The 19,982-nt window shown below is 38.0% G+C and overlaps 1 protein-coding gene across 2 annotated transcripts in view; it reads right to left on the bottom strand.

The window, feature by feature from the left end:
• LOC134679536 (homeobox protein orthopedia) overlaps positions 1–19,982 on the bottom strand; it is a 57,543-nt gene that overhangs the window by 35,921 nt on the left and 1,640 nt on the right. The window contains exons 2-4 of one of the 2 annotated variants that reach the window (XM_063538492.1): positions 12,675–12,785; positions 11,628–11,727; positions 10,790–10,907 (exon numbers count right to left, since the gene is read on the bottom strand). In XM_063538492.1, the coding sequence (XP_063394562.1) occupies positions 10,790–10,907; positions 11,628–11,727; positions 12,675–12,785 (329 nt within the window). Of the gene's footprint in view, positions 1–10,789; positions 10,908–11,401; positions 11,473–11,627; positions 11,728–12,674; positions 12,786–19,982 lie in introns of those variants that run through there. The other variant, XM_063538493.1, reaches the window with a different exon arrangement.

Consider the following 19,982-nt stretch of genomic DNA (forward strand, 5'->3'; position numbering starts at 1 on the left):
TGTTACACAATGTTGCATACAAATTCCATTATTTGTCGAGTTCCAAACTTTTTAAAAGTTGATATGACCATATCAAATGAAGGCACAGGCCCATTAAACAGCCAAACAGAGGATTAGTACCGCGACTATTTAGATGTCTCAAATAGGTTGGCGTATATTTGGCAGAAAAATACACTTCTATTTTTTTTATTAAAAAAATAAAAAGGCGGCAAGGGCTTTTTTCGTCAAAATATACATGCAAGAACGTTGCTTTTGTAAAATATTTCTATGATATTTATATTTCTTGCACCATTTTTGAGAAAAGCACTATATATGACTCGGCTGGAAGGCTACTTGCTGGCTTCGGATTCAATTAAACGGACTCCCAAGGTCGTCCGTTTAAAACGAATCCTCAGCCTGCAAGTAGCTACTTCCGAGCCTCGACAATAATGTACTATTAACGTTTATCACTCAACGGATGTTTTTTTTATAATACGGCTTAGTATTGCAGACTGTTCATTGTCGAATGAATATCGGTAAATTTATAATAGTGCGAGAAAATACTATAGTAGTATAGTTATCGATATCGATAAAATACGACCTAAGGTTGGTAATCTACCTGTCCAATTTGTTGGTCCAATGTCCATTGCGTCTCACTCTCTCACTAAGCAAAATGTGAGACGCAAATACTGGAATACCCTAAGTAAGTAGGGAAGTAACTGATAATGAAAATTTATGGGGTATTATTTTTTCAAGAAATTTGCGCATTGTTACAATGAGGTGTGTTAGAGATTAGAGACATAGTGTTCAAATATGAACCATTCTTAGGGTAGATCAGGCAAGAAGTTAAAGGTAACGCACATGATTGTAACAGTTATAAGAGTGTTTGAAGCAATAGATCGGTAACATAAAGGCAAGTAAGGCATAGAAAGATAAGAAATCTTACTTATTTCTCTAGGCCTAGGGTTCAGATAGCCTCCAGAATTCAGGTTCTTTTTTAACAACCCGTAAAATGGTTTTATGGTTTAATCTTTAGTAACAGTGGTTTAATAGTCTCAACAACTCTAAAAATAAGGTAAATACAGTCAGGATCAACAGTATCAGCTGAAACCGCTCCAAAACCATCTGCCATCTTTGAATACTTTTCCAATTATACAATTTGTTACAATTTAATTGTTTTACATATAAAACCATATCTCTTTTTGTTAAGCTGTAACAGAATTTTAGATACTTTTGACGCGTATATACTCTGATTCGCAACTTTTGATAATGACTGTATTAAAATTTGGAGCAGACCGATGACCGTAGGTAGGTAGTTAGAGTAGGTGATAATATGACGACTGTCTACCCCGCCTGTAATGTAATGATACGCATTATAACATCCTAAGCTAACTTCCCTATCTACAACCTAAACCACTTTCTTTTTACGCCCTATAACGCGCCATAAACACTTTTCTCAATAAAAGATAATGTTCCAAAAAGCGGGACCCTACGTGATTCGCCTTTGGCAATAAAAGCGTATTGCGGATCAGGAGTTAATTCCGACTCTAATAAAGGGTCAGGGTTCGTTCCCGGGGGACGCCATGAATACTTAAAGATTCTTTCATACTGTGTTGGCTTTTTAATATGGGGCTAGACAGATTAGATTGGCTTTTCGCAGCGGGCGATGTGATTAGCGCGTTTTAAAGCTTGTAATGAAGGAACGCGGATGCAGCAGTTAACCACATGGGAGATGTGTAGTCTGGTATACAATTCTATGTGTGCATATGTAATCCAGGAAAATGAATGTTCATCTGACACTGGTCAAGACTGCAGGAAAATGTTGCTAATATCAAATTATACCATGAAGGTAATTGGCGTTACATGGAGAATTTCTACGTTAAGAAGTGGATGAGTGCTCTTAAATGAATTTGGTGACTTTTCCTACCAATCATGTTCATCATCTTGTTCTCTATCCGCGGCTATATCAAAACGGTGTAACTGATCTGCCCTGCGACAACAGTCCATCATCTATCAAACAGACAGCCTCTATAAGCCTCATCAAGTTCTCCTGTTCAAGATGAGAACTCATTCAATTTTTAGGGTTCCGTACCCAAAGGGTAAAACGGGACCCTATTACTAAGACTTCGCTGTCCGTCCGTCCGTCCGTCTGTCACCAGGCTGTATCTCACGAACCGTGATAGCTAGACAGTTGAAATTTTCACAGATGATGTATTTCTGTTGCCGCTATAACAACAAATACTAAAAACAGAATAAAATAAAGATTTAAATGGGGCTCCCATACAACAAACGTGATTTTTCACCAAAGTTAAGCAACGTCGGAGTCGGGAGTGGTCAGTACTTGGATGGGTGACCGTTTTTTTTTTGCTTTTTTTTTTGCATTATGGTACGGAACCCTTCGTGCGCGAGTCCGACTCGCACTTGCCCGGTTTTTTCCATTTCCCAATGCCATTTTGGTTATAATGCGTGGCGTGGCAAAACTGAGAAGTTGCTCCATTATATTTTTTCCTAAACCGCAACTATTACTACCTCAAAGTAATTACCAACTAGCCAACTCCAAAAATCCCTGCCCATGACCCCTAATATCAGTTTAATAAGGTGGATAATTAGTCAGCTGTGTCCCTGACCCCTCCGACGCACCCTCGGGCCACCTTGCTTCGTTTAACTCGCACCTTGGACCCCACCCGCGATGGCTGGCTGATACACATATTGCCCATGTCATTAACTGGACGTGTTGAGTAATTACTATATAAACCCGTAGCCTAGGTGAAACACGAGTTTTAATAAAATTGGTTGTTTTGCGTGACATCAGATATCGTTCAAAACGTTTTGTAATCAGACAGCAAAACCATTTTTAATTTGAGGTAATGGTTAACAATCAGAGGCCTTACCATGATGTCCTTATTGCGATTCTGTTTAGGGCCTAAACTAAAACTATTAGTTTAAGTAGTAGTAGTAGTAGTAGTAGTAGTAGTAGTAGTTTCAGTTAGGGGGTAAGGCCCCTGGTTTCAAAGTTGTTTTCAGGATATATGGGGACGTTAGACCTTGCATTCCATAAGTACCTCGTATTTTAAATCAAAAAATTTACTGGTGTGAGAACGAAAATAATATTGAAACTACGACACATTGGCAGTTTTATCCATGGTACTAGCAAATATGGACCTTACGACTTTTAAGAATTACGTGTAATTGACTTAGCGTTATAGATGGTAAAGTTATAAACTGAAATATGTAGATTGAAAAAAGTCCTATGACAAAGCTATGATTATTTTAATAAAAAAATCTTCACTGATTCTAAGGAATTTAAAAGCGAATGTTACCTAAGATTACACATATACGTACTACGGACTTTGTAAGCATGTTAAAGCTTTCCTTCCATGTCTTCACAAAGCTCTGTTCCCTCAAAGATGCCCCGCCGGTGACCGCCCCCGCCCCCGCCCCCGCCCCGCGCGATGACAAACAAATTATTATTGCGGTAAGTTATGGCGCGATAAATCTCGGCTGCTAATGCCCCTAATGTGTAGGGATGTGCCTGGCTTTCTAATATATCGATGTTTTGTTTAAATTTGGTTGTACAGTAAAATAAAGTGCAAATAGCGAATTCATCTATCAATAAATCGTTGATAAAGTTGTAAGTTGTAGCATCAGTGATCATAGAAGTCGAGATAAAATAAGATGTGCAATCACTTCAAACACAATCGGTTGTATCATTATTTTTAAACTATGTCTGTTATAATTTATAATTACGAACACAATTTAAATGAAATGGAATAAAACCGCGTTCATCTCTTTATAGTTTGTACAAACTGTCGTCTTAATATATAGCAGGTACATACAAAGATATTTTTACGAAGTAATGGTGACACTCAAGCGGTAACTGGCCTCTATAGGTTACGGTAACCGCTTCCTACTAGGCTGTGCCTACAGTTTAATTAAAACATCAAATAAAACAATGACAGTGAATAAAAATATATTAATAATTTATAACGAATCGCCCAAAACAACAAACTTGATATTTCCAATACCTACACAGAAAAAGCGAAATTGCATTTAATTAACAATCAACCCAAAATGCAGCAGGATGCTCGATATTTTCACTTTATTTGTCCAACGTAGTCAACAATAGCAAAAAGTGCAACCAGCGTTAAAACGAAATCGTATATCTGTCTGTCTAGCAGTCCATTACAACTACTAGGCGCATGGAAGTGTGCTAATTATTAATGAGTATAAAAAGATTTCCCTGTCGCTATCGCGGCTAATAATGGGAATGAGAGAGGATACAGAATAGGACATTCACGGGGTTTAAAACGGTTTTCGCTGTTTTCTTTAGTGGCCTATCCAAATTGGATTTAATTTTGCATGGTGACGGATTTATTTGCGAGTTGTTGATTTTTTTAGTTTGGTTTTTATTTCGTGGTTGCAAGCACTGTTCTGCGAGTGTTATGTGAGTACTTGGACTTAAAGTTCAGTGTGATTGCTTGCAAATTTGATACAGATAAGATAGGATGGGATTTGAGGAAATAAAGAAGCAGTAGGGATAGAGGTACCTTACTATCTAATTCAATTAGATTAATTCTTTGTTGTTTACTAACTTTCGCCTGCGATTTCGTCCGCATAGAAATTGTTAAAAACTTTTAATGCTCATTTTCGCCCCCTTAGTGTTGTACGAGTAGTCGTAGGGTTTAGGCTGTGCATTTTGTAAGTCAGTAATTTAACTGTTTTATATAATCTTATAGCCGGCCACAACGTCGAAACTTGCCAAGACAAATAAAATTTTGATTTGTTAAAATAAACGTTAAAATAACGACCTTAATTAAAATTAGGCGTGTCATGTTCAATATATGCTTGTATTGTGGATTAATACTGATTGAAATGAAGATACCTGATATTTAATAAGGTCTTTATTGTTAACAAAATACCACTTTATAATGGCACTCACATTTACATATGTGATTATTAATCGATAAACAAACTATCGATAAAGTGTCCCAACACTGCGCCATACATCTCTTTAATAATGAAAGGCTTTGGTAAACAGGGCTCGACTTCTATTTCGCACTTATTGTATTTTTATTTCACGTAGTTGTGAATTTTTGATCGCGGCGCGGCGGCAAAAAGTTTCCATCGCGAATTGCGCTGTCGTGGGAAACTATTTTTAAACGGGTTTATTCAAAACAGAGCTCAATATGTGATGCGTCTGTTGGTAGGTTTGTGTAGGTATAAGGGGTGTGATTTCACAAAAAATGTTTAAGTAATAGAGTTAGACGAAGCTAACTCTGCACGCATTAAATAGTCTTGATACTTGTGAATTATTCTACCACTAACCGATTGTGAAAATTCGTCTTTGGCAAAGTAGGTAGCTTTGATAACTCAATAACTAAGCATAGCAGACGTGGCTTGTGCAATACATAGTATAAAGGTAGGTAGTTTCCATTGCTCTCAGCGGCATTAGTCTTGAAGTAAGTAAGGCAAAAAAACAAATGGAACACTAGCGATGGAGCCAGTTTTCCCGGAACGTTGGGGCAGCGTTCTCAGCGGTGTTTGTCCGGCGTATTTATATTATACGGTTGCGAGCAAACACGCCTCGCAAATACAGCCCACACCGCACCGCGGCCATTCGAGCCGTGTTAGGTCCCTACTTGTAATTCTTGTAATGTTGCATGCAGATCTGACGAATGATCTAGGGTCATGTTTAATGTAGATTGCGTGCTTTGTGAGAGCCTTGAATGGGTAAACCTAATTAGGCGCGCAATCTAAAGCAAACATGCGAGAGCACCCGCGGCACCTTTCGCTAGATCAGAGGGCCTACCGCGAACCACCACAAAAATTTTACAGAATTAAATATTCTCATTCGGTTTCGAGGATGGTAATACCATCAGGAAGGGCAAGATGTTAGGACACATGAAACGGCACGACAGATTTTTCTTAAACATTCTCGAAGGCAGGGTTCAAAAGACGAGATGTAGAGGAAAGCCTAGAATTACATATTAAGTGAAAAAGAATGTGTCGTATAAGAAAATCAAAATACGGGCCTATAAAAGAGATGATAGGCAACTACTCCACCGATAAGAGCTCTTAAGTTATGATGATGATGTTACGGAATAAAATGGAGCCTTTAAAACACGATAGTCCATGTAAGTAGTCCGTCGCTACACGTTTCGCGCGCCCCCGCGAGATTCCTGCGCGCGCGCCGCTCCGCGCGTTGTTTGAGCGACGTTTTTTTAGTTTCTACCTTCCTTTGTGTAAGAGTCGCCCTTAGGCACGTTTCGTGGGATTATACTAAAATCAAAGTTGTGGAAGCACTGAAATATACACAAGAAATTAACGTTTTCCTTAGAATCAAAGATTTAATGCGATAAAACTTATTGAATCAGCTTCACCTTGAGTTAAATTATTAGACCTTTGTGCTCATCCCTACTAAAAAAGGTGGTAATTGCACGAGAAGTCTGGAAGTTCTAATGATTTTAAGTCATTTTCAGTTTTGGTGCCTATATCAAAACCTCCATTGTTCAACACAGTTGCACATGCCTAAGTACAAACTGTAAGTAGAAATAAATACCTATAATACCTATATACTAAAACATGTTTACAAATACCGTCCTGCTAACCTAGTTGGTAGTGACCCTGTCTCTGAAAAATGAGGTCCCGGGTTAGAATCCTGGTATGGGCATGGGCAGATTTATGGATGTTTTCTATTTATTTATCTATCCCATGATCCCGTCCCATGTAGTAGGTACACACAACACAAGATTTGAGTAAGATTATCCCTTATTTATTCATTTATTACTGAAAAGAGAAAATCTGATATAAGCTGTTCAAGAACGGCACGAACGGCAAGTATATTTACAAAGCTAAAAGTAAACACATCCGATTTGCATCTATAGTAGTAGTAGCTGTAGTAGGTGTGAATGAAGTTGGTCGTTAACATAACTGAATCGGTAAAATGGTCAACACGGCACAGAGGCTAATAGCAGTTAACGATTCCCCGGCAATTGTCACGGATTACGGAAGGGACACACGGACGCAACCGACACCGAATACCTTTTACGTACTCTGGATTTACGAGCGAGAAACACACTGACAGCCAAGACCGAGCGTGAGATACCTGGGTCAAGCACATATTAGAAAAAGGTCCCCTCCGCGGACAACATCAAAAGCTAACGGTCCGGGTCATATCACGTTTTTCTTGTTCGAGTCTCATGCAAGTATGAAACAATGTTTACCGCTTGTAGGGTTGCAGTATTAGCTTTTGATGTCTACAGGAAAGAGCGAACGAGTTAAACATAAAATACAATGTTTATGAAAATTATGAACCACCTACATCATCAATACAATTAATAGATTATTGCGTCGTTGAGAGTTAACCGACGACACAATAATCAATACAGTTGAATCGATAATCGTAACACGGAGCACATTTTTATCAATAATACCTTCGTTTCAATTTTATTTTATTAAATATTGGCCCTAAAAGGGATTGAAAAGTTTACATAGAAATGTGTAGTTCTGAAAGCCCTTGAATAATAAATCACACAGTAAAATTTGGTAAAAAGCTGCGTAGTTACCTTGTAAATCACATTTAGTAGGTAATTGTTGAGCATTATTAGTATTGACAGATGTAAACTTTAATGTAATATAAGAGAGTAGAGACTGGACGATCCCACAGTCAAACCGTGTAAACTGTTTTGTGGGACATTGTATCTGTATAAGCTGTACACTTTTATGTTAATAAATAAATAAATAAAATAAAATATATTTAGCTTATAATCATTTTTTTGAAACCTAGACTGTCGAAACCTATTATGTCTAGGGTAGACATCTTCGTTGTGCTTATAAAACTCCCACAAGAATAGTAACAAAACAGTATTTTTGTAGTTTGTAATAGTCTATTTTCATCGTTATCTATGTCAAATAGGTAAACTATGAATATTTAATTGCAGGGTCACGGTTTCACGTTTTTGGAGTCTCAGTATTATTTACTTTGATTTTACTTTTCTTCTAATCTAAGAGGTAATTTCCTAATTTCTTTAAAAAAAAGCCATTGAAATACATTTTATCAACTACCAATCCCCCATAGAGTTGCTCTTAAACCGACCCGTCAGTGTGACTCGAGTGTTAACGAAATACAAATATTAGACACCAAACGACACAAATTACGCCTAATTCCTAACGCAAAGCGTCTTAAACACAAACTAAGTGCTACTACAAGCTGAATAGTAGCTGCTGTATAAGCTACTATACAGCTTTATTACGGCGCTAATGAGGATCGACGACAATCTATATCAATAAGGATTTGCAAACAACTCATTATCGTAGCCATAAAACTGGGCTCTTCTATTGCATTTTAATGGCATCTTTATCGTCTTTAGAATTATGGACAAACATAATTACTGTAGTGACTCTTTAACTGATTATTAAGGCTCATATAATAATATACAAGAACTCGTATACAAGTTTTTCTTCAATCGATTGAAATCCTTGTAGGCACCTCAGCAGTCAACAGTGTGAGGAAATTCGCATGCGATAACTGGCTTCGTACCTGAATCTTTATTCAAATAATAACTGAAACTAAACTAAATAAATTGGTGCACTGAAATGGTTGTACTGTATTCAGTAGAGTCAGACCAAGAATAGTCTGCAGCGGATTTGATAGCCCACGCAGTGCAAGTGTTATTTTAAACATCAAACTTCTATGAAATTATGACGTATAAATGACACTTGCGTGGGCTATCAAATCCGCTGCAAACTTTTTTTGGTCCGACTCTATTTAGTAGTACATAAAGTAATTAGAGATAACAGCATTGCGTTGTACACAATTTATGTATTTATCATGGTCTACTAAGTTATCGATGACCACAAAGACATTTTCTTGCTTAGTTCATAACTTTGTACATATTAACAATTGACGTTATATTTATGTACAAATTACAATAAGCTTATATGAGTTTCAACATGGATAGCGTCTGTCATTTGTTTCTCTTATATTAGGTCGCTTACGTTACGTAAGTATAATAATGCAAAATCATTGACGTCTGAATGACGAATGGGAAATAATACTGACACTGGTTACTGCATGTTGATTTTTCATTATGAAATGTTTGACTTGTGTTACGTGTAGGTTTAGCAGTAATAGACACAGTTATGGGGCATCGAATGAATTGTCTTTGTGGTATTAATAATCAATAAAATAAGGCGAACGGTCTCATAGCGAAACTCTGCTCAAACGTCCAAAAATAGGCAAGCCGGTGGGAATCGGCTTTTATGGACGCGCCGCCACTGATATGTAACCACTTCCTTCCGACCCAAGATACCAAAACAATATAATATAATAATTCAGCCTACATACGTCCCACTGCTGGGCACCAGCCTCCTCTCATGCGCGAGAGGGCTTGGGCTATAGTCCCCACGCGGATTGGGGACTTCACATACACCTTTGAATTTCCTCACGATGTTTTCCTTCACCGAAAATATCAAATGATATTTCGTACATAAGTTCCGAGAAACTCATTGGTACGAGCCAGGATTTGAACCCGCGACCTCCGGATTGAAAGTCGGGCGTTATATCCACTCGGCCACCACCACCAAAACAATGCAAGCTTTAAAGTGTCATTGAATACGTCTAATACAATCCAAGTAGCGTAAATACGTGTTATATTATACGGATAGCGTGTAAAACGATTGATAAAGCCGTATACTGGCTTTTATGGGCGGTTGAACGCGAAGACGTTGCGATAACTATAAACCAAGATGGTGTGGTGTTATGGCGGTCTTTAGCTCCCTGGCGGTTTGTAGCAATAAATAAATAACCAAGGGAATATCACAAGAAATTAAACTGACAAAACTCTGGAAGAAGTCGGTAAATATGTAAAAGTGAGAAAGGACCAAGCCGTTGCTTGAACAGGATGAAAGAAGAGCCGTTGCTTTACAGAGTTAGAGCTCGTATTCGTGGATCGCGAATTTACAAAAGCTGTACTATTTCAGTCACGACTCAGATTCTAATAGGTGAGCTTCTGTTTATGTATATCACTTAACGATATCTATACCTACCGTTTTCGTTACCGATCTTAAAGAGTTAACTCTTTAAGGCGTGGTTTTAAGTGATCTGATAACTGTTTCATAGTAAAAACTGTATTAGCTTGTAAGTTTGGGTAAGACATAACTACATAAGATGATTTTGGTTCTCTGAAAGTGACTTTGATTACGAAGGTCGTCTAGTAATAATTCGACCATAAATAATATATGTAACAAACCTGACCGTTTGCCTTGTCAATACATTTTTACTATGCGTATGCATAAGGTATCTTTATTCCTCGTCGAAGGACAGTGTTTAGGCACGGCGGGCTGTAGGTGGAAGGTCGGCAGGTACGCGCACACCGTGAAATGTATCAGAGACGTGCAACTTTTGCCCCAGACGTGCGAAGTGCCCAAGGGCATTCTCGGCCCGCTTTTTTTATTTTAGTTTATTTTATCCGTTTCGACGGATGTAAACTGTAACGGTTTTAGCATGTTTGTTTTAGATTCCATTTTTATTTTAAGGCTCCTTTCATCTCTGATTCTATAAAGTCGATCAAATTGAAGTCCCGATAAAATTATATCTATCACAAGATATCGTAAATAAGAGTAGGAAATATAACTGCATTGGCACAAAAATCTTGCTCATAAAATCGTTTAACACTAAAGTATACCAACTTAATAAAGTTAGAGAGGTACAGAGTAACTCTTGAGATGCGATTACACAAAAGATCCCAATGAGTCAAAGTGTATCTGCAAGGGCCCCCGAAACATTAAGATAAGATAACTGTTGACTGACCTGTACTCGGCTCTCTGTGAGGCCGATGCGCATGGCGATCTCTTCGCGCATGAAGATGTCGGGGTAGTGCGTCTTGGAGAAGCACCGCTCCAGCTCGTTCAGTTGCGCCGGCGTGAACCTGCAAGCACGGCTTGTTAACTTATGTTGCTGAAGTTTTATCAGGATATTATACAGGGTGCATAAATGAGGCAGTGAGGGTAACTATCAGATCATTGCTGCTACATCAAAATGGTCTTAAGAGATCTCATACCTTTTTAATTAAAAATAATTAGCCTGTACAGATTTTAGAGAGGGATCTGGAAGGCTTATTTTAATTTGGGCTCTTAGTATCAACTGAACAGTACCACCGGGTTTAACAAGGGTGCTTGGATCGCCTTGTAGCACCAGTAGCACGTAGATATATGCCTTGTCTGGTACCTCTTCTGATTGACACCGCTTACTGCTGACTGGCACCGTGGCCATATGCTGCTGGAGCCACCTGGGACAAACCTTCACTCACCTGGTCCGGTGCCGCTTCTGCTTGGCGGACTTGTCGCTCTCGGGGGCCGATGAAGGCATGCTGACGGGCACTGTGGCTGCTGCTGGAGCCACCTGAAATAGACCCCCATTTACCTGATCCGGTGCCTCTTCTGCTTGGCGGGCTTGTCGCTGTCGGAGGCCGATGAAGGCATGCTGACGGGCACTATGGCTGCAGGTGAAGCCACCTGGAACAGACCCCCACCCACCTGGTCCGGTGCCTCTTCTGCTTGGCGGGCTTGTCGCTGTCGGAGGCCGATGAAGGCATGCTGACGGGCACTGTGGCTGCTGGTGGAGCCACCTGGAATAGACCCCCACTCACCTGGTCCGGTGCCTCTTCTGCTTGGCGGGCTTGTCGCTGTCGGAGGCCGATGAAGGCATGCTGACGGGCACCGTGGCCATGTGCTGCTGGTGGATGCCACCTAGAACGGACATGCAGTTTAGGTTTAAGCATAATATTGGGGATTTAATTACATATCCTACTAGTATTAGGGCTTACAGGTGAATGCTTAAGAGTCTGTTCGGAAAGAGAAGAGTGGTGGAATATATTGCGCTCCATATAATCGACGACTCTTCTCTTTCCGCACAGACTCTACAAATGTTGGTTGGAGATTCGCTGTCACTTGTTTGCTGTTGACAGAAGACTCCTTGGAAGGTTTTATTCTAGTACCACTAGTGTAAATAACAGAAGGAACTCCATGTCAGAGCAGCAAGCCAAGCCAATCATCACAGTTCCACATTGTTGCTTAGTACAGCGCTAATCTGCAGATCCATGAGTCATAGGAAAAGTTAGGATATAGGAGCGGTGATCAGTTTTAGTTAGAGAATATTAATTAAATGAAGTAATTTTCTGCCTTTGCGCTTTCCGCTGCTGTGGCCGGTCGCAATGTACCGTAACTAACACTTAAAAAAATATTGGTTGACCTGTGTTGCTACAGTGTGAATGAATTTATTTTAAGGAAGTGTGAATGAGCCTGAAAGAATAATATTATATAAAAAAACGGAGATATTAAATGAGTAAATATAAATAATAATTGTAGTTCATGATAATAAAAACTGTATTTATTTAATAAACTACAGAGACAAATCTAACATTGTAATTTATTAACTGACGTAAAATTTGTAAAATTTTATCAATAAATGTATCGTATCGTATCGTAATGTACCGAAATTCCACAATAACATGCTGGGTTTTTTGTGCCGTCATTTTGGAGTATTGCGTTGCTAGCAGTCCAATAGCTAATCAGAGAATACTTATACAATATTCACTAGGCGCAATGGAACATATCGTACTCCTCGTTATCCATTGCTGCTCTCGTACTATGCGGTTCGTTTAACTTATTATATTAAAGAAGCGATGGATGCTTACCTTGCAGGTCGGGGCGTATGTTCGCGAGATGCAGTCGAGCGCCGAGCGCATGGTGCCGCTCGAGGCCCGGCTTTAGATCGTGCTTCTCTTCTGGGCACGGCTCTTTGTGACCTGGACACAATAACGTCTAATTAATAAGGAGATGGACCCGGGTATGTCCTTAAACTACGTCCAAGACCACCGGTGGACGGGCAGCAGCGTCCCTCACATTCGGTGTACTCGACTGCGATCGCCAACCCGCCTGCCAAGTGTGGCGATTATGGCATTCACCCCCCATCATGCAGATGGGGGAGGCCTATGTTCAGCAGTGGACGTCTTGTGGCTGAGATGATGATGATGAATAAGGAGATACAGTACCAAAAGATTGTCATGGATCCTGATAGAGCGTATTCTTTTTTTTCTCTTCCCTGTCTTTAAGATGGGGAAGCAGAATATTTGCGCCAATACAGTAGCAAACTATTGCGAGAATTAGGGGAAAATAATGAAAAGGAATATAAGCTGTTAAAACCTGTTTTTTTTTTTACAGGGAGAGATACGATTCCACGGGGAACGTTCTCGCTCGAGAATATTTCCCGTAATTAGACATACCTACCAAATTATAAATCATGACATGAAAGTAATATAACACTTTCGCTAACGTTGAACAATTCCGCGCATGCTTGAAAATTGTACTATTAATGATAAAGCTATAATTGGCATCGGAATGCTTACATTACTCACAGAAACTTGCTTCATTTCAGTAGCGTAGTGTAATAGTCTAATGGTTAAAGCAAACACCGCATACTCCACCGACTGCGCCAGCGCACGGACCAAACCAAACCAAACTCGACTGACTGGTTCTCGAGAAAACCAGGGTAAACTGACCTCTGATAGAAATGCTAACTATACGTAAATGGAGCGCCCCCTTATACTAGTTTTGCCAAGTATTATTTTGTGTTCAGCGATTATAATTACATAGGCCGTACCTACGTGTGAAAGCCATAAATAAAAAAAAATACCTACTTGATCTCATGCCTTGTTTTACTTGAGTCACGGTTTAAATGTGTTTTTTTTTGCTTTTTCACCCTTCGATTACTCGTAAAATGTACAAGCGAAGGATTATTATTATTATGGACAGAGCGAAGAAGAGCGAGCGAAGCGTCTCCCTGAAGAAACGCATGCCAATCGATACTCTGCTAAACTTGATTCACTAAATACCGTAACATCGGGGTACTTTAGCTCATGGGGGTTACTTTGTCCCAAAACGAAAAAAAGATTGAACTTCCCGTCACGCTGCACGTCAGGACCTATCGATGTATTTCGCGCTATTCATCGATGGATGACCGTATGGGGCGGTGGGTAGAAACAGTTTCACGTTAACAACGCTGATTAGTCAGTCCATAATTTCGGTCACAAGTTGTTACCTATAAACTACGCGATTCTATAATGTGCAAACTTTTTCTCGAAACAAAGAAAGCAAATAAGTTTAAGTGTTTAATTGTTATTAATCGTAACAGATATGTATCTAGGATCCTAATGTGATATAAATCATAGAATTTAAGACATTATTGTGAGAAGTATATGTTATTGAAAATCAAAGTATTCTTTGGCTATCGTTTTCGGGTTTCTTTGACCCATGGGAAAACATTTCCTTCAGAGAGAACAGCGACGCAGATATAGTCTCGCTTCATCTACTGAAGCTCTCATAACGGCACGAGATCAATCTGCTAACTAAGAAGACAATTTACTATTGACGCAGGTTATAAATCGCGATCCCAGGAACTGCAGCCAGTGGTTCGTCCTGTGCTGGAGCACTGGATGAACCACAGGCTCAGGTTTCAAAGACAGATTCTCTAGATTGTAATGGAATTAATGAAAACAAAGATAAAGAACATCTGCCGCATAAGTTTAATATCTTATAAAATGATTATCAATTTTTAAGACTGATTAGTTACAGTCGACTGTTAACTAGGTGCCTACCTAGTAAAATAATTCTATAGGAAAACTAATTTTTCATATGATAATTATAGTTATACACGTTAACTATTTCTAATGATTATGATTATGATCGATAAGTTTAGAAGGTTTTTCTGATTGTTTTGGCAAAGTTTTTATTAAAAAACCATGTTTAATAGATTTATTACTTTGTGTTGATTAGTTTGCTTTTTTAGTGTAATAAAAACAAATGAATCTTACTACTATGTCCTCATTTGATATACATGTGTATTGTGTAATAAATTTAAACAGCTTTCTTTGCGCTTTTATTGCAAACCGTTACGTTGTACTCAATGAAAAATCGATGGCCAAAGAAACCCGCTTGAAAGCGCAACTTTGGCTCAAACTTTGCGAAAAATTAAAAAATATTTAGAGGTTGATTTATTAAGTTTTACGTATGTGCATGAGTTGATTATACCCACAATTAAATACCTATGAGTATAAAAGTGTCATAATGCGATTAAAATTGAAGTGCTCAAACGAAAAGTAAAAAGTATCTTGATTTTGGGACAAAGTACCCCGATGTTACGTAATATATGAAATAATACAAAATAATCCGGGCTACGGATGCAGATTCAAATTGAGTTTGATTGACCACGTACCTACAAGTACAGGGGTGCTTTGCTGATTCGGTTTTTGAAACGACTATCTATGTGTCAAGCAGCTAAATACGTAGCTAATATAATATATGTATGTATTAAAACTGGACCCAGTTCGGCATTATTTTATAGCAAGAAGTAACAAAGCTATAATTTTGGTGACAGATCTTAAATGTTGGTGACTTAAATAAGTTTTTGGCCAAAATATCATTTTTGGTATAAGCTTTTATCGCTGACTGTACTTTTCTTACGGCAGACAACTAATACTCATCGAGACAATTCTAAAAACACCTAACACAATTAGGTTGCGTTGTTTCATCACAGAGTTCCTACGGCGACCTCCTGTCTCCATCATCAGATCAGCTCGATGGTACCATAATATTGCATTGTCATCCGATTTATACATGCATCATGATGCATGCAAAATTTCAGCTCAATCGGAAACCGGGAAGTGGATCAAATTTAACTTGCAAGATTTGATTGCAGACAGACAGACAGACAAAAGTCAGGTGAAAGTAAATAAAAGCTTGTAAAATAGCCACAAGCGAACAGAGTCTAGAAAGGAGGTACTTAAGTCATAACATAAACTTAATTTAAATTGATTTGGTTATTGAAATTTGGACTGTGTTGATTATTAATACAATGAGATTTATTTCTTGGGAAAAGCTATTATTTAGGGAATATAAATGAGAGACAAATTTTAATTTAGGTGATGGAAAATATTAGTTACGGAATTATTAGGTGTTAGATAGTATTACATACACACGGCTTGAATGTCAAAACTTCCGTGAGACACAGACATGTAGGTAATTTAAGAATAAGTATATTTAAACGGGTCACTCACGTATTTGGGCGTTTTCAGAAATAAATATCGAAAACCCGATCCTCACAGATCCCGGTGTTTTTGGGTTCTTTCAACTCAGAATCACTAGCATATTCAATTCTCATGAAAAAATAAAATGTCCCAAAAATTTGTATGAAAATTGTACATTCCACTACGTCACGCACATACAAATGAAAATTTTTTCATACTAAAACGTGACGTAATGGAATGGACATTATGGGACATCTTTTTTTAATGGTGGGATGGAGAATGCTGTCGATTCTGAGTAGAATGAGCCCAAGAACGTCCAGATGTGAAAGAATCAGGTTTTCAATATTTATTTCTGAAAACGCCCATTTTAAGTCGAAAGTAGAAGAAAATTTTCAGATATGACGAACGTTTTTCGACTTAAAATATGTAAGTGACCCGAATAGGAAATTCCTACTTTTCGCACTTGTATTACAAATAATTATAATATGGCTTGAATGTTTTAACGACTTTAACGCGGACAGATTCGGGGGCGGAGACAAGTATGTACCTATCTACGTTTACGTTACATAGGTATATAATGAGATGAGATATGTACTTACCATATTATTAAAAACTGAGCCCATTCACCAAATAGAGTGTGAGTGGTAAAGTTAGGTACCTAAGGCAAGAAATAGAAAAGTATCGTAAAAGTGCTCGGGAGGATTGACCCGAGAAACTTTAGCTCGTTTCGGAGACGGCACGAGCCGGCGGTATGACTGTTGGGTATTATTATAAGCTTTTTAAGAAAAGTGAATTAATCTAATATTGTTTTACGATAAGAGTAAGCAAGGTAGGGAGAATGGACGATACAATTAAGCCGGTCTTTGAAATAAAATAAGTGTTATGATATGATATGAGAATATGAATGAAAACTACTTGATCTATTTATGCGAAACAGCTTCAAACTAGATACTCTGCCTTTGGCGTTAAAATATAGGTATACAGGGTGTGTTTGACTATGGGGCATTAAATCCAGGGCTCGATTCTACTCGCTAAACGGGGCTACTTTTATTATGGCACCAACCCCGAAATCCCGAAAATTCTTTTTACAGTTTCATACATTTTGGTTGATCAGATCTCGACGTGTTCTATGGAAAAGCCAAAAATTTTTCCTCGATTTTAGGGTTTAGCCCCTTAGTAAAAGTATCTCAGTTTAGCGAGTAAAATCAAGCCCTGGATTTAAAGCCCCATGGTCAGACACACCATGTATAGTTCGTTTTTTTTAGCATTAGAAAGAACTCCACAGAAGTAAGCGTACAGTTTTTATCAGGCTCTTTTATTGTTAATAATTATTGAATTATCTAATGTAGCACGGTCAATACATATAATTTACTTCAAATTATTACCGCTAAAAGTGCCGGATTTGGAACCACAAGCTAAGCTGAAAAGTTGGATACTCCGTTAACAAGGTATTGGAACAATCTACATTGAACCCGATTCGGATTTTAAAATAGACATCTACTAGATATCTTTTAGCCGTCACCAAGATACGATAACGATATGTTTAAGATCTAACCTATCAAATTTGACATTTAAGCGATTCTAGAGATACTTTTGAGCGATTTCCACAAGATATGACTTAGAGATCCAATTCACATCTAATATGTAGATATCTAACACTATCTGACGTAAAAGTGACACTGGTTGCCCGAATTGAGCTGCAAAAGAGAACTACAGTAGAACCCGGTTAATACGATCACGTTTAAAACGATTTCCCGCATAATACGCCATTTTACGCCGGTCCCTGCAACTTTAGGCCTGTTTTCATACATTTTTTCACGGTTAAGACGACTCGCGTCCCGCTTAATACGCCATCTAAAATTCCCTTACCATCATCGTTTGTGTTATTACCATAACCATCGTACGGTCGTATTGTTATGCAATACGCCGTTAGTCAACATTTTTTAATGTGTTTATTACTTACCTTAGGTTTTTTGTTTTGTCTTTAATATCTTTTGTCGAGTCCTTGTCGGCGTGAGAATGCTATGTCATCTGCTTGACGTTTATGGACCACGGAGTGCAAGCTATCGCTCCCAGATTTTTATTTACAGTTAGTTACTCCACGACTTTATAGTTGAGCCTATTGTTGTTGTTGTACCTAATCTAGATTATTTAACCGCGTGTGAACCTGAACCTACCCACACTTAGATATCATTCGCTCAGTATCACCGCTGCGGTGTTTGTACATGAAATAATACTAGTTTTTATTTCACGTTTAATACGATTTCCCGTTTAAGACGCGTATTTTGCTAGGGCCCCTCAGAATCGTCTTAAGCGGGTTCTACTGTAGTTGAAATCTAAACTATAACGTATCTAGAATGGATCGAGTACGTGTCATCTCTTGTGAATATCTTGAAGTTCGAATACGGTAGATTATACTGGATCCGTTGACGACTGACGGGGTATCTAACTTTATATATAATTAATAATTATTTATTTTATTTTTTAAGTTACATGTTACTAACCATAGTTTGATAAGTCTTGTGAATACGAGTATGTAATTAATACTAACAATTTTATGGATATGTATGTCTGAATTAAACAATATAATTGATTTGATTGATTGATTTATCAAATTATTGGTTATGTCATTAATTGTAAATCTGCAAAAATGTAAATGAAACTATATACCTAATACTCGCAGACGCATAAACGTACACAATTAATGAGACCAATCGGTTAATCAATTATTGATTCCTATACCAAAACATTAATATTTATACGGCAATTTAATAGGAAATGATAAGACAACGTAAATGAATTTAATTAAATAGACCGGAGACAGTTAAATCATTGTATTATTTTTAACAAGAAGATATTACTTAAGATAGAAATGACTGTCCTGCGCGGGATCGCGGATGTCACGTTTTTGAATTTTATTTCTTAGTAAGTTTTAAGAAAAAAAAAACTGCGCATTTTTAGAAGTATTGGTCATATTTTTATCTTTTGTGTAATATTTCTTACAAGTTTTTAAGGTGTATCTACATATTTGTTTTTAAAATTGTCTTGTGTCTGGTTTGCATTATAACACCATTTCCAACGTGTTCAGGCTTCACGTCGCTTTTTGGGGACAGCACCGCGGACACACATACCAGATCTAGAGTAGAGCCAAACTGGAGAAGTAGGTACCTCCACCTTACAGAAAACCTCAGCCAAATAAAACAAAAACCCTTGTTCCATATTGTCACCCATCATCTTGTCATTCACTTGAGTTCGATATCTATATCTAACACAGTCCTTTTCCTCGGTTTCCTTTTCCTATTTAATAACTTAATCAATGGGTTAGTAACCAACATTAGATCTGTCACCAAACACCACTGAGACCATAAAATCATAGGCTGTTTTGTGAAGTCAATTCTTTTTTTAAAGCTATTACTTAAAGATTATTGCCGTCACCAATAAAACCAGTTTGGGCCGAGGTGTTAAAAGGATATGCCACATTTAATGCTTTTATAAACTTGAACTTTTATACCTCATATTGAACTCTCGGAAGCAGAGTTTAATAATCGTTCTCATTTAGGAATTGTTCATTTAGTTATTTTTTTGTAAATAACCAATAAACTAAAACTATTGGGTAATTTATTTTCACTTTATGCCCCTTTATCTAAATTAAAATTATTGAGAAGATTTGTTGTAAAGCACTGGTGGCCTAGCGGTGAGAGCGTGCGACTTGCAATCTGGAGGTCGCGGGTTCAAACCCCGGCTCGTACCAATGAGTTTTTCGGAACGTATGTACGAAATATCATTTGATATTTACCACTCGCTTTTCGGTGAAGGAAAGCATCGTGAGGAAACCGGACTAATCCCAATAGGCCTAGTTTACCCTCTGGGTTGAAAGGTCAGACGGCAGTCGCTTTCATAAAAACTAGTGCCTACGTCAAA

The sequence above is a fragment of the Cydia fagiglandana genome, chromosome 2 (assembly GCF_963556715.1).
Source record: "Cydia fagiglandana chromosome 2, ilCydFagi1.1, whole genome shotgun sequence".
NCBI lineage: Eukaryota > Metazoa > Arthropoda > Insecta > Lepidoptera > Tortricidae > Cydia > Cydia fagiglandana.